General features: G+C 42.3%; 1 protein-coding gene across 3 annotated transcripts in view; it reads right to left on the minus strand.

Annotated features, from left to right (window-relative positions):
• The window catches only part of CRTC1 (CREB regulated transcription coactivator 1), a 214,808-nt gene that overhangs the window by 86,350 nt on the left and 101,265 nt on the right, over window positions 1-27,193 (minus strand). For all 3 annotated transcript variants that reach the window (XM_078669877.1, XM_078669876.1, XM_078669878.1), the window contains exons 2-5: window positions 25,810-25,926; window positions 14,883-15,020; window positions 11,187-11,248; window positions 1,967-2,061 (exon numbers count right to left, since the gene is read on the minus strand). In XM_078669877.1, the coding sequence (XP_078526003.1) occupies window positions 1,967-2,061; window positions 11,187-11,248; window positions 14,883-15,020; window positions 25,810-25,926 (412 nt within the window). The remainder of the gene's footprint in view (window positions 1-1,966; window positions 2,062-11,186; window positions 11,249-14,882; window positions 15,021-25,809; window positions 25,927-27,193) is intronic.

The raw sequence follows: 27,193 nt of genomic DNA on the forward strand, positions 1-27,193 counted from the left end.
TACATTAGAAAATGTTTGCAAATCTTCTCTTAACATGCAATGCACTACAACATGTGCATATCACAAATTAACTAAGCATACTGGCGAGTTTTATCACATTAAGGACTGTGTATATCCCAGGCAACCTTGCATTTCAAATGTGTGAAATAGTAGAGCATTCTAAATGAAGTTGTTAATCGAGAAAATAAATAAGATTGCAAAGGAGAAAGGGGGCCTAGCAAATATGATGCTGATCTTAACAAAGGCCTCCAGAGTTTTAACCGCAGCTTTGTGGAAAAAACATTGCTGATTCTGAGCAAATTACTTTACCTCTAGGATTACAACTAGGAATATGTGTAACACAAAGGGCTAACTGTAAAGAATTCATACTAATACCGCCACAATAGAATGTTCTCAATTCACTCACTCTTCAGCAAAACCTGGTATATATGCCCGGTAAAGCTAGCACAGGCCACTACACACTATTTTTATATGTACAGCACACCATGGCTCAGATTACGGACACAAATATAAAAGTATGTTAATCTCTAACACTGTTAACAATTTTTCTAAAACTCATTTGTCTCGTCAGGTTCCATGTACATATCTCTGCATAGCCTGCAGAAAACAAAAACCTTCAAGGTATGGACTTAGTCAGTTTTACAGTTTTTCTTGAAATCATGTGCCAGGTGATAGTGTGTGCACTCTGTTTTTTACTAGGCCTTGTTAGTTAAACCAGAAGTAATCCAATGCCACGGCCCACTGACTATAGTTGGAGGACACACAGGTAATAGTGGGAGGTTGGGTTTTTACTCTAGATCTGGTTTTTCTATTGCCACAGAAGCTAGTACTGCAGGACAGTGATCAGCGTCGCAGTGTGGAAAGAGAATACAGGGACACTTCCACCATCCCGCCAGGTTGGCAACTGTATTGATCAACAAAAGCATTCCATTTTGTGCTGCTCCCAATGCAAATTTCAAATGAATACCTTCAGTATTCAGGAACCTGATCCACTGTGAAAACATCACCACAAGGCCGCTTACAGGAGGTACAATGCGGCTGACATACAAGCTCCTTCCACTAAAGCAGAAGTAGCTGCCTACCTTGTGATCAGATGGACGCAGGCCAAAACCTATGAATACTTTGAATACGTTCCTTTCAATCACTCGTGGAAAAAAATACGACACACAATAAACACAGAAGGAAAAACCAACAATGAAACAGACATCCTTCCTCCTGATTCAGGTAAGAAGGCCTAGGATGTTATTTGGACTGTCTGAAGTCAGATCAGTGCTAGGAAGTCTTGCATGCACAAACATCAACATGTCCTAGTCAATCAAACGCCTTCACTTCCTCTACCCTATTCATTCCACTGGCCTAATAATATTGACAGCATCTGTATGCTCAAAATACCAACCATCTCTCCATTACGCTCAAGTAAAAAGGAAGGACCACAAGGTCTTTAAGAAATAAATTAAATTCATTTCCTTCTTCAATAGCCTTCTTACTGAACTTGTCCTTCACCGAACATGATCACTCTAAATGGCATGGCTGGAAAGTCAGCAGGTGCAGAAGGTTTTTTATCATTCCCTCAAAAAATTTAATGTTGCATACAGTCCTTGCCTTGCAGCTAAAAAGGTTATCTCCTGCATACTTGACTGTTCAAAACAAAGAAAGTGTTCCTCATTTACAATCGTACCCGGCATATGGAAAAATAATTTTTGGTGAGGTTATGATAACTGAATTGGCCACCAAATCTTACGTGAATATAGGGTCCTGGAACCCACAATTAAAGACAATCTGCTCACTCTATTCCACATAAAATGGGCTTTGAACCCGACAGTAGCACAACATCAAATTAAATAATTCACTTATTAATTACACAAAATGGAATGAAAATTTTCAGCAAGAACTTCCCAAAAAGAAATGCAGCAACCGTCTTCGCACTCTTCAATGATTATACGCGCTTTCTGGTGTATAGGTGTACCTCGTTTCTGCTGCATGTCTTGTGAGCCTCCAGAAAAAGCTTCCTGTTGAGCAGGAGTCATCGTACTTTGATGCAAGGCAGAATCTGAGTTCGTTCTGATGGAAAAACAAACATCTTCCTTATAGATTTCCAAATGAACACCACAAATTCAGCAATGACAAGATACCAATAAGCTCAAAGGCAGCGCAAACCACAAAAGTCAAATGCAATTAGACAAGGGACTGAAATTTAGGCAAATAAAATAGTTCTTTATTAAAATCTTTGAAGAAATACTAACAACTCTCCCCATCACCTCCTTTAATATGGAGTTAAGAAGTGTACACGTCATTACTAAACCATTCAATATTCTTAAGTGTGCTCAAGGTCAATAATTTCAAATAATTTAATCTTTGTGAGGAAAAAAAAAAGGACTAGGCAAAATGCCCTGCTTCGGAGAAATGTAGTTGAATAAATAATGCATGAAATATTATCTCAAGGACAATTAATAAGAGGTTCCTAAAATGTACCCTCCCCATACTTTGTCAAGTCAGTGGTGACCACGAGCTCTGGATGGGACAGGTGGAAGGGGTATTCCATCAAGCGACTAGAACCATATGGCAACCATTCCAAGTTCAGAAAAAAGGACAGATGGACAGGGATCTGTCTCTAGGTCCCACAAGCAGAAACCACAAAAGTCCACTCAGTGGAATTGTAGGGAATGCCAGTAGAGTTTGGCATGATGTACAACCCACAAACCAGGATGCCTTTATTTCTCGAAGGCATTGAATCAACCTTGCTGTCACAATATGTTTGGACACAAAGTAAGCCACAGCCTTGGAAAAACTGTTCACTCTGTCAAACCGAAAAAGCTCTAGCGAGATTTGAGTTCAGAATCACCACTATCAACTGTATCTTCTTTAATAGGATAAATTAATAAATAACTGAATCTCGAGACTTGAATAGGGCCCGGGTGCGGAGGCTAAATTGGACTGCATCAACTTTTAGCACTGCTCTTACGAGCCAACCACATAGGTATAGATGGCAATGGCATCTGTAGTCGCAGAACGCCAGCCATTAGGACAGTTTCAGGGTTGGTGAAAACTCAAGTGGTGGAATGGACACTGGAGCGCAGTGTCTTGTACAGGTAGTACTGGCCTGTTGCCATGAAACAGAGAACTTACATATGTCCCCCCAGATGGGTACACAGACGTAAAAATCTTGAAGGTACATGGAGCTCAGCTCGTCATTGTTCCAGATTGCTACCAGAATCTGCGTGAACATCTGCATCCTAAACTTCAGGATCAGTGGGCCATATGTACTATAACATTTTCTGACAGACACAGAATTGTTTAAACACTTTGATATATTTGGCCCTGTGACTTTTAAAATGTTGTCTTTCAAACCTTCAACTCTGCTAGGGTCCATTGAAGGATTGGACTTCTTAAATGTACTGATAATTCTAAGCCATTATCACACACTTTTTGTGCCATCTTGGGCACAATTCCACTGAAAAACATGTATGCTGTAAAAGGGTGTCCAGGGTCAGGACAGAGGCACTTCCTTACCCAATTGACTCCCCTAGCTGAGAGGTTGCCAGGCCTGAAGCACTTCCTGCTATTATAGCAAAGAAAGCCCATGCTCTTGAGGTTAGTAACAGCCTGGTTCCCTGATAATATTTGCCAGGTCTCAGATCTTGCTCCAGCGGTGTCTAATCTGTGGCTCATCTATTAAATACCTCATTTTTGTCTAGAGTGGTTCCAGAAAGTAGAAAGCAGGCGGTTCAGCTTTTTCTTTAGAACCCGATTTCTGGCGGACACCTAGACCCAAATAACAAACTGATCAGTTTGGTACCAGCCATACCCAAGGTCGGCAGGTTATCTCATGTGCTAGTTCCCCTATTACTTTGAAAGCACAGATTTTCTGGGCACCTTGCAACCAGGCTTTCACCATAAGATAGGGACAGAGATCACTTTGGAGCCTGCATCGATTCACCATTCTTCTAGATCTACCGACATCAGTGCAAGCCACTGTTTGGCAATTTTAAGCCTTTGCATGTTTGCCATGTCCCAGTCTTTCCTTTCGGAACAACGACAGATTCGGATTTTGTTGTTCTCACCATTTCCTTTTGAGCAAACCTCTTGCGGGGTTACATAGGGCTCTTATTATCCCATTTTATTTAATGTCTTTCTGCAGCATTCCTACCTATCCCCCTTCCCCAACAGGCGTCAGCCTCTGTCGGCTTCATTACAGACATGATTATGGAATTTGTCAGATTGCATTTCTGGGTCACAACAATAATAGGAAGGATCTAAAATAACCAAAAACCGATCTTAGGGATATAGACGGATGCAACTTTTTCATTTGCAGTGTAAAAGAGTATAAAAACAACTTCTATTAGTAATATAGATGCCCACTATATCGAAAAGGTAAAATGCAACTCATTAGGTGAGAAGGGACATAATTCAAGAATTGCCTTCACATTGGATTTCTATTTTGTATTCCTCCTGCGATGAACAAATGCCTCAAAACTCGGCTTGAGTGTGTATTCAACATTCACCACACATGGGTGCATGCTAACTCCCCCCCAAACATAAGCTGCAGAAGATGTTTATATTTGGCCATGCTTGCATATGGAGAGAAATAACCCAATGCAGAAAGTCCCCAATGTTGGCAGTCTTGATGTTAACCATCCTCCAAATGTCAAGCAATAGCTTAATGCAGTGCAGCATCTCAGCAATTCTTGACATTGAAGGCGAGGTGCACATTCGCTACCATTTATGGTGGCCTAAAATGGTGACCCATCTTCTAAGAAAGGGGTCCTGGAATAGGTGGACATGGCTACAGATGGTGGATTCACCAACATTCATTTTAATGGGAAGAAGGAAGGCAAAAACTCCATGGCGATCGAATGGGTGAATTTGGTTGCAGGACATATCGCTGTCCCAGTAAACATGCATCTTAAAAAGAAGAAAAAAAAGACTGACAGACAAACAAAGCAGGTACTCCAAAAGAAACTAGAAGTCCAGCCAGCAAGAAAATGATTTGATCACAACTCTTTGTACTACCATAGAAAGCAAGAAAATTAGCAAAACACTGAAATAACTACTGGCGTACAAAAGAAACCCCCTGACAAAATCTCCAAAGAGAAAAATGAAAAAAAGTGTAGGAGAGCCATGTTTAGACATTCTCCAGGACTAACTATAAACATTTATTTTAATCTCTTCACTTGGACTTCATATTGGAAGTTTTAAAATGAAAAAATTTTACAAGTCAGAATTGACAGGAATGTAAGAAAATAAAACCAACAAATGTGCATCTGAGATGTCCCCATGCTGGAGAAGCAAGATGTAATATCATTGCTATTTTGATGGTTAAAGGGAGGATTGGATTCTGTGGCTTTAGGAAATGGAATTATGAAAATTAGAAACTGAAAACCTGGTGACTCCTTGGAGCAGGGAATACATTTATGAAAATGACCCACATTTTCAAGGAGAGAGATGAGTCAATTACTAGACGTCAGCATATAAACCAGATTTCAAAGCGACACTTTAATGTTTTCCAAATATGGGTTAAGAGTCATTAAAGGAGTCTTACGCCAACAACGAACAAAAGTGATAAAAGCTTATAGTGTTTAAAAGCTTTAGTGAGCCAAGATATACGTTCATTTAGTGGAAAGAAACACAATCCCCGCTTCAGAAGGAGATGAGCTATTAGGGGGGTACTCTATATTAGAAAAAGGTCATTGGCAATGAATGAGATGGAAATACAAAAGTGCCGGTACTCACTATCAAAGAGTACGTGTTTGTTACTGAGAAATGCTGGCACTTTCCCGTTAAAAGTACGAGACGGATGCTGAGAAGAGCAGGTAGTCTCCCTTTCAAATAAAAAAAGTGAATCCCTGGAAATCAGATGCAAATAAGGACTGCTGGATTGCTTATTTAACATGGAAATCCATCTAGCTCAACTTGCCAGCATATGTGCACCAAGAATCTGGAACTCATTTACTTTCAAATTACAGCCAGCTCTCCTCCTGCCTTATGCTCCATAAAGAGCTCACATCTCTGCTGCTCAGGATGCATGGCAACAGTCCAACATGCACATCACCACCAAGAAGAACTGAAACTCTGGGATAAGGATACTTTAGCTAAACCCCAAATGTAAAACGCTTACTGAATCACATTGTTACACTACTTTTCTACATCATCTCAGTCTCAAGTATGTAATCTTAAACCCAATTAAATTCCATTGTTATTTGTGCTAGTATCTCATTTGCATTAGTGCCTGTACATAATAATCAAATTGCAAAATTATGTATAATTTATTGTGTATTCACCTGTATACAACAAGAGTTACTGATGATTGATCATGCATTTAAGAAGCAAACCGTTTGGTGCAATTTGCACGGTCAGTATTTTTTTTAATCTATGCACTAAATTTTAACTGTTAATCATTACTAATATTTTACACAATGTTGCTCATTAATTTATCATTGTGGCACCTCTTCCATTTCCATGTATTGATTTTATATTTCTTAAGAATATTCAAGTGTTGCTTTTTTTTTAATGCACTTCGTATGGATACACTCAGCATTTTAATTGTGCTGTTTGATTCATCTTTGTAAGAAAAAGAAACAAACATTGAAATGAATGAAACCCAACAATTCAACAAAAATCTATCATTGTGCAGGAGTGTTCACTTAGGTTGACTGTGCATGGAGTCCTGACATGAGAAGTACTAAACCCTTTTGGCCGAGCACAGCTGGATGTCATCCTCTAGGCACCCCTACTTCACAATGCTGCACACTCAGAAGGAGAAGCAGCAACAGAAGCAGAAGGAAGAGTGATGGAGGTAGGCACTTATCTCAGAAGGAGCCTGTCTCCATGCCACAGTCGTCCAAAAAAAGGATTTCAGGACATGAGAACTGGCAGGCACATAGCTCATGAGCGATGCACTCACACAGGCAAACACAGACTGAGCCCCACAGACCCCCACAATCCTACCAAGAAGATCAGTCACCAACAATCTGGACGCTGGCTGGCACTCAAGGCCATGGAGCCTGCAAGAAGGGTGATTCCAAGTATCTGTTTGGTGCACAACACTCGGATGTGGTCTTGGATGTCCGGAAGCAACACAAAGCTTGCTTTCTTCTTCAGGTTATACAGAAAGGTAAGACAAAATGAGTTTGAGGAACAGCTACTGAGAGAGACATTCCTATTGTTTAAATAAAACATTCCAGTGGTACTGCGCATCTCGATCCAGCCCCCTTCCCTTGAAGCAATGTAAGGTAGGCAATGGTCAGATGTTCTGAGCTTCATCATGGTGGTAAGCTTCTCCTGACCCTCTGTAAATCAAAAGCCCACCAAGATCGTGCCAGAGGTTCCTCACAATGCTGCCCTCTTCCACGACAGCGTTTTGTGAACATCTCTGATTAAACAGTATGGGGTGCAGAGGTACTTTAGGGACTCAAACAATAACAAAACTTGAGACATCTTCAAGAATTCCATGGATAAAGGAAGCCAGCTCATTGGACAGTTTGTGGTACAAATATGAATATAATAATATTTCCTATGAAGCACGATGCCATTAATTGGATGATACTAAAAGCATGCCAAAGTGAAACATTAAGGAGACTCAGAGTCACAACAGCAATCATGCCATATGTTTTCCTGGCACTGGGCCAATGGATCCCGCATTTAATAACCATTGACAAGGTATTCGGGCTGAAATGAAAATATGCGAGACGAAAGAAGCTTTTTGAGAATGTACAGAGTTAAAAGCAAACAAAAAAGGTAAATAATTGGGTTTTACGCTTATATGCAACTGGCTGAAGTAGCGTCATGTGGGAACCTTAGGATGCAGGACACAAATCCGAAGTTTGTGGCTGCCAGCATCGATCAAGCAACTCTATTGTGTAGCTCTAAGTCCAAAGCGCAGGTAACTCAAAGGTAGTTGTCAAGAGCGGAGCTTGCAAAAAGCATGTGTCTTTGTCGGTATTTCTCTGCACTGCAGATCAAGGGAACCATCACATATCACAGAAGACAAGTATTCAATTCCCCCGAAGGAGAGAATGTCCATGCATCAAAAAAGGAGGACCATTTAGGAAGCATCTGTAAAGATAGTCCAACTAAAAGCAAAAGATGCTCAAAAAGTCTCTCTGCTGATAGTATGCCACTGAACCCAGCGTACAAACATAGGGAAGAAACAAATGCGTATGGTTCTCCAACTGTCTTAAAGTTGCTTTGTGGGGCACCTAAATTGTTCTCAGACAAGTTGATGCAGACCATACATTTATTTCAAAATAGCTTTTATCGAAATCAACTGGAGTACATGTGCCAGCATTATAATATATGAACAAGAAAGGGTTGGGTGTTACTTGTATGTATGTCAAGTGGAGAATAGTAAAAATAAAACCACCAGCTCCTCCATTGCTACCCAGTAGCAAGCTCCCTGGTCACTTGTAAGTCTGCTTTGCCGTCTCCATACATGGTGTTGTGGCTTTTTGCTTCTGGCTCACAATTAAGGCATTAAAACAGCAATTGTGTGAAGGGGGTTACGTCGGAGAACCTTCCTGAGCTACAGGCAGGATCATGGCCCACAGTCTAGAAAGGCACAATACGAAAAATATGGTTGGGCTGCCACAATGGGGCTACCAAGACAGACTAAGATGCTTTGACTTGTTAAGGATGCCCTGCAAAAACCTTAGAGAAACCCTTGTGAAATATTACAACGTTCCCTACAGAGCCATGAACCCTAGTGTTTCTTGATTTGTAAGTGAGTCCTTGGAATGGAGTTGACCAGAAAAGATGGGGGTTGGGGGAAGTGGGGGTATTTACATAAATCAAGCGCTTGGCTTTACCAGAGAAACTATCATAAATCTTCGCTGATGAGTGTTTCAGCCCTCTGGACCACCAAGTGTTGAAGCCATATAGATGGTCTTCATAGGTCATCAGCCTTCTCTTAAGCTGTGAAGGACGTATGGTCTGCTTGTTGGCGATGTTACTCATAAAGGTAAAGCCACACGGATGATATTCTATCTAGGGATAGAGGATTTGTTGGCTGGTCGCACCTACCATCCCCAAGTCTTCTCTCCCTTGACCAGCCACCTCTTGGAGGCTTAGGAGGAAAGGCTGGAGAAATCTTGTGAGAGCTGCAATGAATTACCTTCTTAAGTCTACACTGAATATGTAAAGATTCACATACAAATTAACTTACTAGTGAAGGCAGCACATCCACCTCAATCTTAGTATTATTTGCCATACTAAAGCTGTGAAACGTTCTGTATACTATCTGCCTACCCGCGCTTACAGGACTCTTACCTTGAATGTTTCCACATCTGCAACTATTCCATCACTTTTTTGTATACTTTAGTCTAATTCTCTAAGTGGGATGGGTATGCCCAGAATTGGGTCCCATGCACACTGAGCTACTGGAACGAAGCTACACCTGATGAGCCCAAAACAAAAAGGTAAAATCGCTCTTAGGCTGCATGTGTTCCGGCGGTTTTGGCTGGGCTGTTCATACTGGTGTTGACTTGCATGTGGCAAAGTCCAAACTGACGTTACATGGTTTGCAAAATAACAATGGACTGGGATATGGCCCAGAGTAACTACCAATGGTTGGCAGTAATTCAAGTATTCCATCCATCACTTTTTTGCATAATTTATACTTCCTTAAGTGGGACGGGTGGTATGAGCAGACGTGGGTCCCGTGCACACTGTCAATGGAACCACGCTGTAACTGGCTGATGAGCCCTAACTACGGCGAAGCCGGTCCTGGGTTGCTTGTGTCCCAGTTCAGGGAGGACCTGACCGGCAGTTCTCACTGGACTGCTCCTATTGGAGCAGGGTCAAGATTGATTTGCATATGGCTGAGTTCAAACTGAAGTGGCATGGGTGTGCAGAATATCAACAGGCTGGGATGAGGCCCAGAGCAATTACCAGTAGCTGAGATTAATTCATGCATTTCATCCATCACTTTTTCGGATACTCAGAGGAGTAGCTATTTTGGGGAAGTGCTATTCTGGAATCGCTTTTCGCTTTTATTTCAGTAGCTATTTTGAGATTAGCTGGTTTGACGGTGAGCTTGTTTTCAGAGGGCGGTGCATAGTTTAAGGCTGTGGGGGTGGGCAACACAAGGGAAAGTCTCTAGATCAAGCAGAGGTGCCAACCATTAAAGAAACATAAGTGACTCGTCAAAGTGCGAAGACCAAGAGGATTTTAAAATAGGTCAAATGGAGTGTAATTCACTTCTTGGCCATAGCAGACTGAAGCACTGCAAGGCTTTTGATAAACCAGTCCATTGCAAAGTGACAACACGCTGGAAGTAAAGTCTGTGCACTTAAAAACCGCACATCAACATTGAGGTGCACTGCACACATCCCCATGAATAAAACGAAAACACCAAATAGTCAGTCATAGTGCAAGAGTTACTTATGTTAATGAGTTTGTAAGATCATCCTGATCAGATGTAAAATATAGAGCGCTCAAAATCGGTGTCTGTAACCAGGAAGATTCCAACAAGATCTTCTCTAAAGCAGGTGCGGCTCCTCCATGTGGGCGGAGGAGCGTCGCTGAACTGTTTCTCGCAGTGTGAGAAGCAGAAACTTAAAATGGTATTATTAATACAATTCTATGTTTCTGCTTCTCGCAGTGCGAGAAAGTAGAAGTGTTTGGTTGTTTGGGCGGTGCGGGTCTACTCTAGTGCAGGGGAGGAGTGGCTTGCCCACTCTGAGTGCGCTGAATGTTTGGTCGGCCCCAGGACCGACCAAACCAGTCATTTGCAGTCTGCATCAGCCTACATGGAGAAAATTGGCCTCCCCATCGACACCAGTGTGGTCGGCGTCCCAGCCAATCACAATGGCTGGGGGAGGGGAGGGAGGCAGCCTGCTTCCTGTCAGGAGCAGAGAAGCAGTAAGACGCCGTACCGGACCGGCCAGCTGGCTAAGCTAAGTTAATTGTTTTAAAGTTAAATTAAAACTCCCCCCCCCCCCCCGCCAGCGAGTTATGCCGGCCGTGACTGCTCTAAAGGAAGGCTTAGTAGGGTAAACTATACAACAGAAAACAAGAAAAGACAATACTACTGTGAAAGAACCACCTGACAAGTGTTTGCCAATCAATAGCGCTCTAAAGAAAGCACAAACTCACAACAAGCAAAACTCATTTCACAACTGGTTATAAAAATGTTATGCATAAAGGCATCTCAAATTCACATCAAAAGAAAAAAATAAGCTACCTGTACTCACCTTCTCCAGCTGGTATCCGGCGGAGGAGACAGGTAAACAGTACCATAGGGACAGCTATCGACGTGATATGTTGATTTAAGGAAAATGACCGAAGCCTGGAAGATCCTGACGATCAAACTGATGCAAATTAATTTTTACCAATGAACTAATTTTGAAGGAAATCAAATGAATCTTTAAAAAGAACATCCTACATCATATTGCTTCTCATAATCATGATTAATGGTTAAAGAATTATTTGGGCCATGTATACATTTCTAAATTACAAAATGACCAGATATTCGCATCGAGGGACTCTTTGTAGGGACAGGCCAGGACTTTGGTTGCTACTCCTATGTAGCCTCTTCCTATGTAGCCTCTCGAAAACTCTATGGATTGCTTTCACCTCCAGTTATTCCACCAATCTAAATAGTTAATTTAAAAAGTTGTCGCCCTTCAACTTTTGCTAGTTTTAGTAGGTGGTGCTTTCTTTCTCAAATAAATCCCAGTTCTCGAACATGCTGCAGCATCAGCTTTTCATTACAGGTTGTTTAAAAATCAAGAGCATTCATTTCCACTTTCTTTCTTCTATGCAACTAGTCTCTGCTGATTGAAGTTCCATTCTCATTTGCTCTCACCCAATGGGACACAATGTTGTCTTGAGCAGCACTCTGCGCTGTGTGGTGCCCAAGTGGGAACAACACTTCTTCAAAATCAGGGGAAAGAAGAATACGCAAAGTAAAATCCAGTGACTTCTTTCGAGGACAGGAACAGTGAGAATGGATGTAGCTTATGCCACAGGCCAATAAATATGGAAAGATTACAACAATGATTATCAATCATGCCAAGAGTTATCAGTATGATGGTGGCAATAAGCAGAAAATCAAAGACAGATCTTAGGAAAGTAAGAAGTATACTTTGAAGAAAGGCTTTTCATGCTGTATGAAAAATATAACAAAGAGTGCCTCAGTTGCAACGGAGGCAATCAAACATAGCCTTCACAGATACAAAATATGGGAACACAAGATTTCACCATAGATTCTTGTAAGCCTATACATAAATGTAAATTTACGAGTGTAAATTTACTCATAAGCAAATCTACTCCTTTATATAGGTGTAAATCTATAATTTTGAGCTATTCACAATTCCGGGGTGCAAATTTATTCCCAAGTGTAGAGCAACGTCGCCACCCCTCCCCCTGTTCCGGGGTGAAAACTTCCAAGACTGAATTTACAACTGCAAACTTTCCACAAATATGTGGAGCTTTCTGCCATCGTGGGAGAGATGTTCCCATACGAACGTATAGGGGAAAGTATTGAAGTTTAATATTCTTTTTAACATTATACAAAATATTTTAAATTAGAATATTTTGCACTATAAAAACCTTTGTTTGTCAAGGTCTGTACTTTTATGCAATATGTGGAATACAGGAGATAAAATAAACACTTTTAAAATATGCTCATTAGTCATACCCTGGCAAAAACATACCTGGTGCTGTACTCTCAAAGATAAGCTGGGTCGGTGGGGAATAACACCGAGAGCAGGGGGTGGGAACTTGAGGGGCAGGGGTATCAGGAGAGAAAGATCAAGAAATCACACGTACTCTCATGAAAGGATGAATGAAAAGGAAAAAAGAAGTTCCCTGAATGAGAGTAGTGGAAGTATACAAGTCATCCAATCAAAAGGTTAGCAAAGAAGCTATGTTTCAGGGCAGGGACAAACCCAGGAAGAGAAGGAAAAGTCACTGATTAAGAAGAAGAGTGACGATAAAGCCAACCAATGATAAGCAATGGTGCTCGCACAAAGCCTGCTGGGAGTTTTTGGTATGCTCCGCAAGAGGTCGATCAACAACAGACTGTCTATAGGCAAGTTCAATAGACCTAAAAACACAACACCACTAGGAGTTTGAAGTCTATTTCCACAATTAATCCTAGACTTAATATCTCTGAGTTACATGCCTATCTGGTTAACTACAGGACTATGGATTCCAAACAGTGGGACCGCCCCTCGTTCTCAAGAAAAATGAGTAGCCATGAGAACTCCACCTCATCCCACATGCAGAGAGCATTACATATTTGACAATTAAATAGCCTCCACGCCAGAAAGTCCAATAAAGGATGTAACAAAGCATTAGCTCTCACTTCTCAAAGATGGTCTGGGCCAAAATGAATTTTGGGATCGAGACAAATTGCCTGACAAGAGTGAAACTAATACATACAAGCTAGTTTTAAATTATCAGTTGATACAAAAAAATAAATCAAAATGACATTATTTCTATCACAAATTAAAAACAAGTCGTTAAAAAGCAATTGTCAAGGAGCATGTAGCATTAGTAGGACAGGAGGTGCTTAGCTGGCATAACTTTTTCAGAACATTTTCTATAAGTAGAATATTTTCTGGGTATACTAACTCAATTCTCAAAAGTGAGGTTGGCAAACAACTTTATGTACGTTGACTTTACAGTAGTCTACTTAAGTAACTTGAGTAAACATTGCAACAGCATTTAATAAATGCACCAAATAAGCAGAGCAAGTAGTCCTCAATAAAACTGTCAGGTGTAAGATCAGGCATAGTACAGATTCTCAAGGTGGATATTACAAGGGCACTTTAACAAAAGCAATGTTTTTATGCATGAACATACCGAAATCTGAACTAAGCTCTTCCGTGTAGGCATAGTTAGCCTAGTTAAAATAGTTTACACATTTGTGATCCCCTTCCTGCTCCAGAGACAAATCAAGCAATATAAGTGTCTCAGAACTGAAACTGTAAAGTAAAGAAATAAACATGATGCTAAAATTCTATTACTAGTCAGCGTGCCATGGAAGGGCCATTCGTTGCTCATAGTGTTCTAATGCTATGGTTCTTAACCTTTTGACTTCTGGGGACTCCCACTTAATTATTACTGGATCCTGAGGACCCCCACTGAATGGTTATTGGAATTTGGGGACCCCCCTCCCCCTCATGAGGAGGCTTTGCAGAACCCCAGGGCCCCCCCACCACAAGTTGGGAACCGCTGTTCTAATATAATACTATTAATTTTAGCTGCAAGGAACAGAAAAACACAGTTGCTTGCCTTTAATTATTAATCTGAAAGAAAATAAATATCAGCTGGGCTGATAAAAATGAAGAAGGTGGTCACATTTAAAATGAGGACCAAAGCAGCGAGAAGAAAACAAGCATTGCAAAAGCCAACAACTCTAGATTTACTGTGCTAAAACATGCAGTGCTGGCACATTAGATAGAGTAAGTTACACACGACTGAGCTCGCAGAGGCGGACAGAGAGGAACACAGTTGTCTAGTAACCCTTCATGTACTTCAATGCAGGCACTTTAGTAAGGGCAGAAGGATACACTTAAGCAACCAACAGCATCAGGGCTGAGCCAGGACATGATTGAGAGGCTCAAGCCAATGGCTGAAAAAGGCAAACTCAAAGCCCAAAATGTATTTTGCTAGCAATACAAATGGAAGACAGCTGCACTGTCAAACCACAGACCTAAAAAGAGCAACTTTTTAATACTGTCAGCACCTATACAAAGTTTAGAGCTGGTGCACTAATGTGTGGTAGAAAATAATTAACATTTTTCTGATGTAGCACAGCATCCCATTCTAATATAATCTATTCACACAAGACCAAAAATATATCTGAAGTTAGTTTATGTAAATGGTAATTTACAAGATTCTCATAATAGCACTCCTTTACAAAAACTAAAAAAGGATATCTGTCGTCCATGCTTATCCACTGACAGTGGGCGTCTGTGGGGGGAGCCAAGGCGGTTTCGATCTCGATACACTCGGTCCACCAGTCCATGATGCCGGGTAGTTCGACTCGTATCCAGTCCAGATGATTGGAAAGGAGTCTAGAGCAGACAAAATATATAAGAAGGACCAAACACATCTCAACATATGCCAAACCATACCGAAATGCCAACATAACTGACCATCACAGCCATAGTAGCCGTGTTTTTGGCCAATGGAGCATACTTGAAGGGCGGTATTGAGTAAATATGCATACAAGAAATCGCAACAAGTCAACAAGTACAATTTGGCCTGTGTCTTTAGACTGTGTGTAACTAGGTACAGGACAATGGCTAGTCTGTTTAATAGTCAGAGCAGGTGCACAACAATGAGTGGAGTCAGAATATATTGGAACAACAAACAAGTGTAAATTATCTATGAACCATTTTAGCATAGGCATCTTGAAAACAAGGAATATTTTAATGAGTAAAACGTGTTAGAAGTTTAATCAAGTTTCTAAAGCACTTCAAATGAAGCCTGGTGGACTGCATAATTCACTTCAGAACAATGGTGGAATACATTTAAACATTAGAAAACACCAAAGCAGAACTACAGCTCAAATTGTTGAAGGTTTGCCATTTCGACAAAAGTTTAAAAAGGAGAAGTTTGGATAAGCTTGGCCAAAACCTGGTCCCTACGCACAGTTCTCTGTTCCCGGCTTTCTTACTTGTAAATGGCTGAATAAGCTTATAATAACTAATGACCCCCTAAAAAAAACATAAGCACTCCTGCGTGATACTGGCTGGGCTGCTGTTTTTACCCTGCTACTTACTGTCGGCTGACCCTCTGCCAAACAAAACATCTCTGAATGTGTGTAGCCAGTGAAAAACAACAGCACAGGCAGTATCAGGCATGGGTGCTGCGGGAGCCAGTTGCAGGTTCTTTTAGCATCAAGAAAGGACGTTGTTAGAAATAGGTGTCTCTAGTTGGCAGAGCTAGGTACCTTTGTCCAAATAGGGACCCTTGCTTCTAGTCAGGGTTAAGGGGATACACACTTTAGATAACCCCTGCTCACCCCCTTGATAGCTTGGCACGAGCAGACAGGCTTATCTCAAAGGCAATGTGTAAAGTATTTGTGCTCAAAACACACAGTAATACAGTGATAACACCACAAAAGGACCCCGTACCAGTTTAGAAAAATAAAGTATCTTTAGCTAAACTCAACAAGACCAAAACGACAAACATCCAACATACAAATATTAAGAATATGACTTTAAAAATGTTTCAAATAACTTGGTCCATTGAAAACGATGGATGCATGATTTCTCTCAAAGTAACTATAGTTGTGACAAAATTCACAAGGCCAAACAGTCACAGAGATGGGAAGCGTTGAGAACACAAAGAGATGCGTCAGTTCCTGCGAGCATGGGGCGGAGATGCAACAGTTCTGCTGCACACAGGAGAAGCGATGCATCGTGTCCGGTCTGTTGAGGGAAGTGATGCGTCGCCTCCAAGACGATTCCGGTCCGCGGGTGATTTCCGCACAGGTACATTCCACGCATCGCACCTGTGCGGCAAGTTTTTCCGACAATCACCAGCAGACCAGAACCGTCACCAAGAATCGACCAATCACTCCCCATACAGACCGGATTCGACACAACCCTTCCTCTGCATGCAGCAGGACAGTGGCATCGCCTCCCCAAGGTCTCAGGAGTTGACGCATCTCTGTTGCCTTGTGAATTTTGACGCAACTACAACCACTTTGTGTAAAAGTCACACATCCATAGTTTTCTATGGTACAAGTTCTTGAAACCTTTTTGAAAGTCATATTTTTAATTATGTTGGGTTTTTTGTCGTTTTGGTCTTGTTGAGTTTAGATAAAGATATTTTATTTTTCTTAACTGGTGTGGTGTCCTTTTGTGGTGTTTTCACTGTGTTACTGTGTGTGTTGGTACAAATACTTTACACATTGCCTTTGGGATAAGCCTGTCTGCTCATGACAAGCTACTGAGCAGGTGAGATGGGGTTAACTAAAGTGTGTATCCCACTTACCTACCTCTGCCAACTAGAGACCCCCACTTATAACAGACATGAAGGGACATCTGGAAGACTCACTTCTCACCTTGTGTCAATGCTCTTGTGGAGCTCTTTTGAGGATGCTCAGTTGACAGTTTAACTGAAGGGAGGATGTCACTGGAGGAATCTGAATAAAAATGTGTCGCTGGAATGCTGCACAATGCAAACAGAGTGTGAAAATGATGACCATGTCGAAGTGGCTTTGGAATCCACTCAATTCCCCAGTGCATTGCTGTACACGTAGCAATAAAGATCAGATCTCTTGGGAGTTGCGATCATAGGAGAGTGCGCTTTACTTTGTGAGAAGGATTTCTGGACATTAATGCTCACTGAGAAAATTGTAGAGCGACTCACTATTCAGAATCATAGAGTCCAGTGTGTGGATACTAAGAGAACACGTACGAATAGACCACTTGTGGACTGAGTGCTATGCAGCTGAAAGAACAATGCTACAGCCAGTGACCGATACAGATACACAGCTTACCTGTACTTGTGAGCAGGCTTTAGGAACTTCTGAGAGTAAAGCACTGGCCAGGTGCAATTTTTCCCTTTTTACTTATATAAAGTTAACTTAAAATGTTTGAAGACTCTGATGAGAGGATAAGCAGAGGGCAGAACAGTGACGTAAGTAGTACTGGCGTTTGGGGGGTGTGGTGGGTGGGGGGATAAGGAACAAGAGATCACCACAAGGTGCAGGAGTAATTGCATGGCTGAGAAGAGTACCTTTCAATTTATTATGAAAAAAACACAAGAGACCACGATGGAGCGCCCGTCATTACATATGAATGTATCAGGTGAGACATGAGATGTTCGAGCTGGTCTAGAGACTCAAGCTGTCCAAGCAGCACACATGTGATTCATACAGTAAATCCAGTGATCACTCACATTCTTTAGCACTTATTCAACGGAAGGCCCTCACTTTTTGCAGAAGCTAATCAACCTAAGAAGGTACTATGCATTTGTATTAAGTGGGAGTTTGGGGTTTACATTGCATTCCTTAGGTTATGCTTGTCCCCCTGCTAGAGCAGACAGTGAGGCAGAGTCAAAGGTAATGCAACTGTTGCAGGGACAGGTGCGAGTCAAAGAGGAGTGTGGATGTAAGTCTTCAATTGTTGCAGTCTCTTTAAGTACCAATGGCGGAGGAGCAATGTAGTTATAACTAGGGGTGGGCGGAATTTGCGTAGCCGCGTTATGCAAAGTTCGGCGAAACGGGTTCCGCCCGTTCGCGATGCGTTTTTCCTGTTAGAGGACGCTGTTTGCTTGCTCATGGGGAAATATCTCGTAAACATGCCCATTCCGTCACGTCTATCTTGTTTCACTTGTCCCGCCCGCTCGCGATGCATGTTTCCTGTTCGTGAAGGTGGATGTCCGATGGCGCGTTCGAATTATGTGTTCGCGATCGCACCCTCTCGCGGGATCGTGCGGCCAGAAGCAAACGGATAGGAAAACTCGTCAGTGAAAGCAGGGATCCCGGTAAGTTGCTCCTGTGCGTGCAAACACGCATTTTGAAAGGGCGAACAAGGAAAATATTCCGCTACGCTGCAGATCGCGGAATTTTTTGTTATTCCGCGTTCTCCTCAGAACTGCCAGAATTCCGCGAGCAGAGCGGAATTTACTGCCCAGGCCTAGTTATAATTAAGTATGTCTAGAAATTAATGAGGGCAACGGTGTGGGCCACTGAGCCATTTTGCGCATTCTTGGAGCCTACCCAGAAAAGAGAGGTCCTCATCCTCGGACCCTGCGCCTCCGCCTGGGACAACAGCTGGTGGCCCTCCGCCCTCGGGAGCCCGCTCACCCTGACTGACCATGCACGGCACCTCGGCATCATCCTCGACTCCTCCCTCTCCATGTCCCGCCAGATCAACGCAGTCACCTCCACCAGTTTCAACTGCCTCCGCATCCTCAGTAGGACCTTCAAATGGAATCCACAAGACTCTCCTACGCAAGCTCCAAACCATCCAGAACGCCGCAGCCAGGCTCGTCCTGGGGGCACCGTGCCATGAACATATGACCCAACCCCTACAAAGCCTCCACTGGCTCTCCCATCGAGAAGAGAGTCACCTTCAAACTCCTGACCCACGCCTACAAATCCCTCTACAACATTGGACCCAAATACCTCAACGACCGAGTATATCTCCACATACCCAAGAAAAACCACCGCTCCGCCAACCTCGCCCTGGCAGATGTCCTCCGCAGAAGCAGAGCCGGTGGGAGAGCTTTCTCCTACATCGCAGCAAAAGCCTGGAACGAGCTCCCAGTCAACATCAGACGCTCTCAAAATCAAATTAGGACAGGACACTTGTAACTACGTTACACTTGGTTTTCTTAGATAACCCTCATAAACGCTATGTTAGAATTTTCGCGGTTTATATCGTTTTACGCCCCACATAAGCGTTGTGGCATTTATCATTGGGTCATCTAACGTGCATTATGCCAGCCTCAAGCCTGAGGCAACCTCTCCACACGTTCAGGAAGGACCTCAGGACTTGGCTCTTCGACTGACCGGGAGCTGTCCCCCCCCCCCCCTCATAAACGCTATGTTAGAATTTTCGCGGTTTATATCGTTTTCCGCCCCACATAAGCGTTGTGGCATTTATCATTGGGTCATCTAACGTGCATTATGCCAGCCTCAAGCCTGAGGCAACCTCTCCACACGTTCAGGAAGGACCTCAGGACTTAGCTCTTCGACTGACTGGGAGCTGTCCCCCTCCCCCCCCCCCCAGCGCCTTGAGACCCTCACGGGTGAGTAGCGCGCTTTATAAGTCTCGGATTGATTAATTGATTGGTAACCACATTAGATTTACTTCAGGCGGTGCATCTCCTGAGGAGCCAGGACATTCTGCATTCGCCATGCCTCAAATAACATTTGAGATTCTAGGTGGAGTCACCTATTTATATCTTACATTTACTTACTTTGGTTCTAAGTAGTTGATCGGTAACATGTTTGGTTGTCCAAAAAGAAAAAACTAAGTAAAGATTGCTTCTGTACCAACTTCAGCTTTGTGGAGTTGGTCACTGAAAAGTTACCAGGAAGAGAAACTCGGTCAAAGACCGAGGGTGAAACCATGCAGTTTGTACTGTGTCCAATGCTATAAAAAACAGAGAAGACACAGAGGACATGAAGAAAGGAATAAAAGACTATGAATTTAAGTAGAACAAAGATTAGCTCATGCCTGCTTAAGAGGATGTTTCTAAAGACTAGAGGGCTTGACACTTCCTATGTGTGGGTCTGCAGAAAGAAGATTCTTCGTCTCTCCTTTAGAGATTTTAAGTCAAAGGTCAGCACTTCTCAAATTGTAGGTTCTAAATTACCATCTTTATCTCAAATAGAGGTATAGTCAGGATAGAAAGAATCCTTGACTGGTAAGGCAGTAAGGGGAAGAGATGCCGGTTACTGTACCATAGCCCATAATTAGAGGGATTAAAAAAAGAGCTACATCAAGAAACATGTATTAATAAAGGAAATGTCAAGTCAGGTTAATTGAGACTCCCATTTTTTTACGAGAGAAATACACCCACTAGAAAACAACTGATGGGGAGCTAGATACAACCCACATTATGTGACCATGTTTGGAAAGTTGGCGGCAGAAAGCAAAACTAATAGGCTGAAGGATTTAACAGAAATGAAGTTTAAAAAGAAAGCTTAACATCAAAGCCCGACAACGGAGCACATCAACCAACGGTCTGCAGTCAGCATGATGAAATCCAGGTTGAGGCTATTTTCTGAGTGACCAATGGTGGCACAGAATGCTCCTAGCTAATATAATCAACTGAGAACGACATCAGGATGCATGTATTTATGTAAGAAAACTCAAAAAAGGTAAATATAAATGTATTAAAAAAAGGGGCCATGATCATGATGCTTAGGAATCCCCTCCCTCCCCACCCCCAGCTCCTGATCCAATATGGAAGAGTCCATGGGACTGCTAAAGAAATATTTCACATCAGCAGGATGCAACAAATTATCGGGTGGACTTTTTTCCCTCTCATGCTGCCAATAAATGCAAGGACACACAAACATTCTCTAATTTACAAGATAGGAATACACTGCTGTGCAAACAAGGGAACATACTTTAAACTGAGGGGTGCAAAACATGAGGCGAGCAAGCGTCGAGATCCCTTTCTGTAATAAGAAAGTGAATTGGAAGTGCAAACCGCAGGAGTAAATGCTCACTGCGTTCTCTAAACACATCTGTACTAGGCACTTACATCGTCAAATCTCCACATTTGAACACTGTTAATTCCAAACTGTATTGAAATTTTGGAGGCACATAAAATATCTGCCACACGTAGTACCAAGAACGACAAGATAAACGGAATTTGTTCTTAGCATTATAATAAGAGCTAAAGAAAAGCAAAATGTATAAAATATATTTTATTATTGCTGCTCTTCTTCTTCATTAGAAAAAACATAACGATTTGAACAACAAAAATGTTACAGAATAAAGGAGAGAAATAGACACAATATTAGTCAAAGATCTGCGTTACCTCCAGAGGGCTAACATCTAGAAGATGCAACGTGCAGCTTTCGCAAGTACACCAGCCACATTTTCCACACACTTGGCTGCACCTGCTTAGCACATCGAATCAAAGATGGTTCTTTCTTATTTTCACTGACAACTCAGCCCAAGGCACTGCTTGTTATCTTGAAGAAGGAAAGTGTTCTAACAACAGTGACTCATGTAAGAGCTACTTGCCTTACATGATTTGTCAACAAGCCCTCTGGCACTGCATATTACACTCTGGATCAAGCAATCTTCATTTCTAAATAAATATAACCATGATATTATACTAGGTGTCAAAGAAGTTCACGTCACAAAGACACTTTGGGACTCTAAAAGATTATTCTCACTGCAATCTACAGTTTTTGAAAGGAGCATCGTAGCCTCTGCAGTGATTAAGTGTTAGCCCTTACAGTCATGATTTCAAAGAGATAGGTCTGGAGGAACACAGAGCAACCTTTTTCGAAGTCGCGAGGAGTGACCGGGCTCGGGCTACCAACTCTTTCAGGAAATGCATGAAGAGGAACGTCCTTGTTTACTGGTTATCACAGCAGAACATCAACACCGCAGTCCTTCCAGTAACAAATCTTATCACTAGTTTGTGATAAATTACACATTCGCTGATCATCTATAAAGAATGTATCCGTGAACTCACAACCGACCATACGTGAAATTGTAGATTTCTTCCGGAGACATGGCCATCTTCTGTTGGAGGTATGGCTCACCAATGCCACCTATTCGCTCCCAAATCTCCCCTAATATTGGCTGAGGTGGCCGGAGAGACTGATACAAAGGGAGGAGGAGAAGCAGACATCTGTTTGTGAAAGCCCAACTCTTTTTTACTCTAACTCCTGTGCTTTCTGGCAGTACTGCAGGGATTCATTGACCCCATGGCATGATGCATGCTGTCTGGGCACATTAATCAATTAATTTGTAGGTGACGTACTTTGGACTCGCTGTAGTATTTAACTAGTACTTCAAATATGCAAATGGCGAGCTAGATATACTTAGGATCTCCTCAGAACCTCAAGACCACAAACCGTGGCTTGAACTTGCATTCAATTTGGGGGTCAGAACACTGATCGCGCGTTTGCAAAATAAATAAATACATAAATATTAATCACATTACAAAAGACCATTTTCTATTAACTGCCCCATCTTTTGGGAGGCTACCCTGATCATAACAATTCTGTATGTACATTTTTACTGCATACTGTTAAGGAGATAGCAGAGCCTCTCCAAAAGATGGAAACCTGGATTGCGTAATAGATGAGGTATTAGCGTGACTCTCTATATTCCCATATGCACCAAGCATTCAGAGCACCCTTAAAAAATTATCCCCCCACCCCCAATACACGAAGTACAGACTAGACTAGGCTCTGAAGGCACTTCAATAGTGTCTGCCCCGTCGCAGGACTCACAACAGTGAGTAAAATGCTTGGAAAAGTTGGACATTGACCAAACTGTTGCAGAATCCCTTAGACTCCTGTGGTGTCATGGACCCTGATCAGCAGGATGCTTTCAACACAGCCTCATGACGTAGACCCACAGCCTTGATATGTTTAACGATGTTCTCATGACTGGAGCCTGAAGCCCCCTCTTGAACATTTTAGAACTTTCCAACACCGTTGACATGGATGACCACCCGCCATCCTTAAGTTGCTTTAACAGGGTGGGTGGCTCAATTCCAGAGCATTATAAGAGACCCAGGTATGGAAGCAAGAGTGTTGCACAGGCAAGGGAGCAAGAGTGAGGCAAGGGAGCAAGAGTGAGACAAGGGAGCAAGAGGGCAGCACTGGCATGGGAGCAAGAGGGCGGCACAGGCATGGGAGCAAGAGGGCGGCACAGGCATGGGAGCAAGAGGGCGGCACAGGCATGGGAGCAAGAGGGCGGCACAGGCATGGGAGCAAGAGGGCGGCACAGGCAAGAGAGCAAGAGGGAGGGCACAGGCAAGAGAGGAAGAGGGCGGCACCGGCAAGGGGGAGCAAGAGGGCGGCACCGGCAAGGGGGAGCAAGAGGGCGGCACTGCAAGGGGAGCAAGAGGGCAGCACAGGCAAGGGAGCTGTCCAGGCAAGAGAGTTATGAAATTGGTGCACACACACTACAGGGAGGCAAACCACAAGTCCTAGCCATAGCTCAGGCAGGATGGTGTAAATACCGCAGAGTGGCAGGGTAGCAGACTAGGAACTACTGTGATTCTCTCTGTGGGGGAGGACGAGAAGGAGACAGAAGAACCAATGTTAGGGCAGGGAAGGAGCAATTAAAACCCAGGGCAGAAAACTGTGAAGGTAGTGGGGATTGAAAAAGCAACTAAACAGGAGCCTTCCTAACAACGAATGAGAGTAGTCGAGGGAGGGGGAAGGCCAAGAACAGAAGAAAGGTCTCTGGGAAAATCGAGTGGGAGAGTGGAGACACAATAGCAAGAAGGGGTGCGAAAGGGCATAGGACAAACCAAAAGCAGGACAGGGGACACAAAAAGGAGTTAAAGTTGTTGGGGGTGGGCAGGAATGTAATTGGGGGATTGAAGAGGGATAAACTAATTCACATGGACCACGGGGGGGGGCTGCTCCATGGCAATGCAAAGCAAGGAGTCTAAGCAGGCTGGGAGGTCACAAGTGAACAGTCCAAGAAAGGTGAGTGGGTGTGTGCGAGTAGTCCTAGGAGAGTGAGGGAGCAACAGTGAGCTAGCAGCAAGGGGTGAGCAAAGGATCAGCCAAGCAGAGGTAGAGCAAGAGGCCAAACCCAACAATGCCACAGAGTGGCAGTAGCCTAAGGAGGATAGGGGGGCAAGAAACAGAGCACATTGACAAGAAGTAGGCATCATTTCTTCCTATGATAATAACTACTGATAAAAGGTAGAGGCCACATCCTGCCTTCCTTTATTAACAACAACATACAGAATTTGAATATTTTCCACACTAATACTACTCTATTAATTCCTGGCCAACCACAGCCAGTTGGAACGTCAGCAACAATCTAAACATAATCATGCAGCTATGCCAGGACATAAGGGCAAGAACAGAAAGATCTGGGTGGAGAGGCCTGTACAATATCACTTCCTGTACGATATCCAAAACAGAAGAGAACAGGATGTCCCTGCAAGAAGTAAAACACTTTTTAGGTGCTTCATGGGCCACTATTAAAGAGATGAAAAGGGAAAACATTTGTTCGACGCCTGAAAAGCCCAACGTTTGGTAATGAGCCACAGAGTGAACGAGGTTAAGATTAAGAATAACGAACGATGAACCACCATTTTGAATGGAGCCTATAAAGGAGACGTTACTGTCTGTCACCATGTGATTGCATTTTAAGAACCTGTTCTAGTGGCAAGTACTACATTTATTTTTTGCAGCTTGATTTTCTTACTGGAGCGATTTTTAAAGTGTTCCAAGTTCAATCTTTTGTTAACAGTTGGCCAATTATAGCTTTAAATATGCTTTTAGGCTGTAATGTGTAGTTCTTTTCCCTTGTTATTTAATAGCTATGCTAAAAAGGTTGAATGTGTTTAAAAAAACAAACTACAAGGCTTGTTCACCTTAGTTTTACATGTTATAACTATTATAGTAATTTTGTGCAAGACAGTAAAAGTAAAATGTATTGTTCAATGAATTATGACAATTTGATAGACTTCGGGGCAGGAGGCACTCAAATAAAATAAACTCAATATTTTCACCAGATTTATGGCTCCAGAAAGAAAAGAAATGTAAATTCGTATTTCACTGCCTCCAATAGAATACTTGCACTACATTTCCACATCCAACATTTTATAATTATGGTACAGACAATGTGAGAAAAAAAATCAAAACGTTACACCAACAATAAATAATTCAATGAACTTGAATAGAAAGGATTGTCCTCCACCACAATACAGGTTTGCACCCATGAAGGCATTGTCTCGTCAATTCCTCATTTGCGGCATTGCCAACACCCGCCACCCCATCACATGACTTCCCGTGGTCGTTTTGCTATTTGACTGAACTCACCAAAACGAGAAAAAAATAACTATAAAGCTTTCGCCAAGTATGTAATAGATGGTGGACGCTCTTTGCCATATTATCACTATTCCCACATCTTTCAGGGCACAAGTTAACGTGTTTGTACACACAAACGCATATACATACACATGAATATATATTATACACACGGAAATCAGGTCATTAGTGCATCATTTGATATCCTGAAGGTGAGAGATACAACATTAAAGTGACTGGAAATGGATAGTTTTCACGGTTATGGAAAGACATCAATAAAATGCTGTATAAGATAATGGCCATCGTCATCTTGACAAAAAATGTATTCTGACATGCAAGTAACAACAGCTAGACAGACGTACCTGGAAAGGCAGGTCAATAGTGCTGTTCCCGATCTGATTGACGTTTGGCAGAGAACCTCCATAGTACTGCCCACGGTTCGGTCCCAACTGTAAATACTGCGTCTTCTGCAATTGTAACTACAACAAAAGGAGAAAAAAGAATTAACATTACAAACTATGGAGTTCCACGCCACTCAAAAAGTAGAGAAAAAGTAGAAACCTTCATCAGCAATTAGCTCAACATTTGTTTGTTTTTTGTTTTTATTTATTTTTGCAAAATACATGAGTCAGTAGAAATGAGTCGATCTAGTACATACAGAATATGCTATAGGCATTCGAATTAACAAGGAAAGAATAGAATCAAAAAGCAATATAAATAACACTAAGAACATCCATAATACACAAAGAGGAATGAAAAACAATATAGAAGATCATAGATTATGGATTGCAGTGTAGAGCTATGAGCACAATGTTACAATCATCAGGTGACCCAGGCAAGGCCAGAGTTCAAGTTTCAGACTCAAGGTAATGCAAGACTATGCCCCAGATTTGCTCTCCACGCTTCTTTTTTCGAGGGCATATAAGCTATACTCCATATTGTATACAGCAAAGAACCGTGCCCTCCACGCTTCAAAAGAAGGCGGTTCCTGTTGCAACCAGAAGGAGGCTATACTTAATCTGAATACCGCTGTAGCTAAAAATATTAAGCAGACATGCTGCTTTAACATTCCTACCTCAGCGGATCCCATCTCTACACCTAAGATAATCTGAGTAGCAGATAGATGCGTAGGGGTACCAAGGATCTCTGATAAACATTTCTCCACCTGCGTCAATAAACAAACTAAAGAAGGGCACCAAAGAAAATATGAACATCGTCTGCAGATGGGTATCCGCAGCGGAAGCATTTCCCTATTAGATCCCCAGACCATTTTGAGACCTTATCTGGAGTATAATAAAGATTAAAAAGTGATTTAAAGTGTTGCGCAGAAAGCTTTGCAGAGAGAAATAAATTCTTGGCCTCCAAAGAAACTTCTATTTGTATATCCTGCCTCCCCAATTTAATCCCCCATTTGGAATTTTGTTCTACGATATCATTGGCCTTAGTGCTTAGCATATGACCATATAAGGTACCTATCCTCACTGCTTTCATATTGTCTTCTATCAAAGGATTAACTTGGAAAATGCCTCCACTATTCACCAAGTAATTCCTAATTTGTAAATACTTGGCAAAGTTCTCCCTAGGGAGCTGGTACTGTTCACGCAGTTGCTCAAAAGATTTAAGACAGCCTTCGGAGTAAAGGTCGCCCACCACCCTTATTCCTTTCAATCTCCACTTATCAACCACCCGATCCCACAAATCAACTGGCAAAAATATTGAAGATACCAGTGGTGTATACCAGGAAAT

Source organism: Lissotriton helveticus, chromosome 12 (assembly GCF_964261635.1).
Source record: "Lissotriton helveticus chromosome 12, aLisHel1.1, whole genome shotgun sequence".
Taxonomy (NCBI): domain Eukaryota; kingdom Metazoa; phylum Chordata; class Amphibia; order Caudata; family Salamandridae; genus Lissotriton; species Lissotriton helveticus.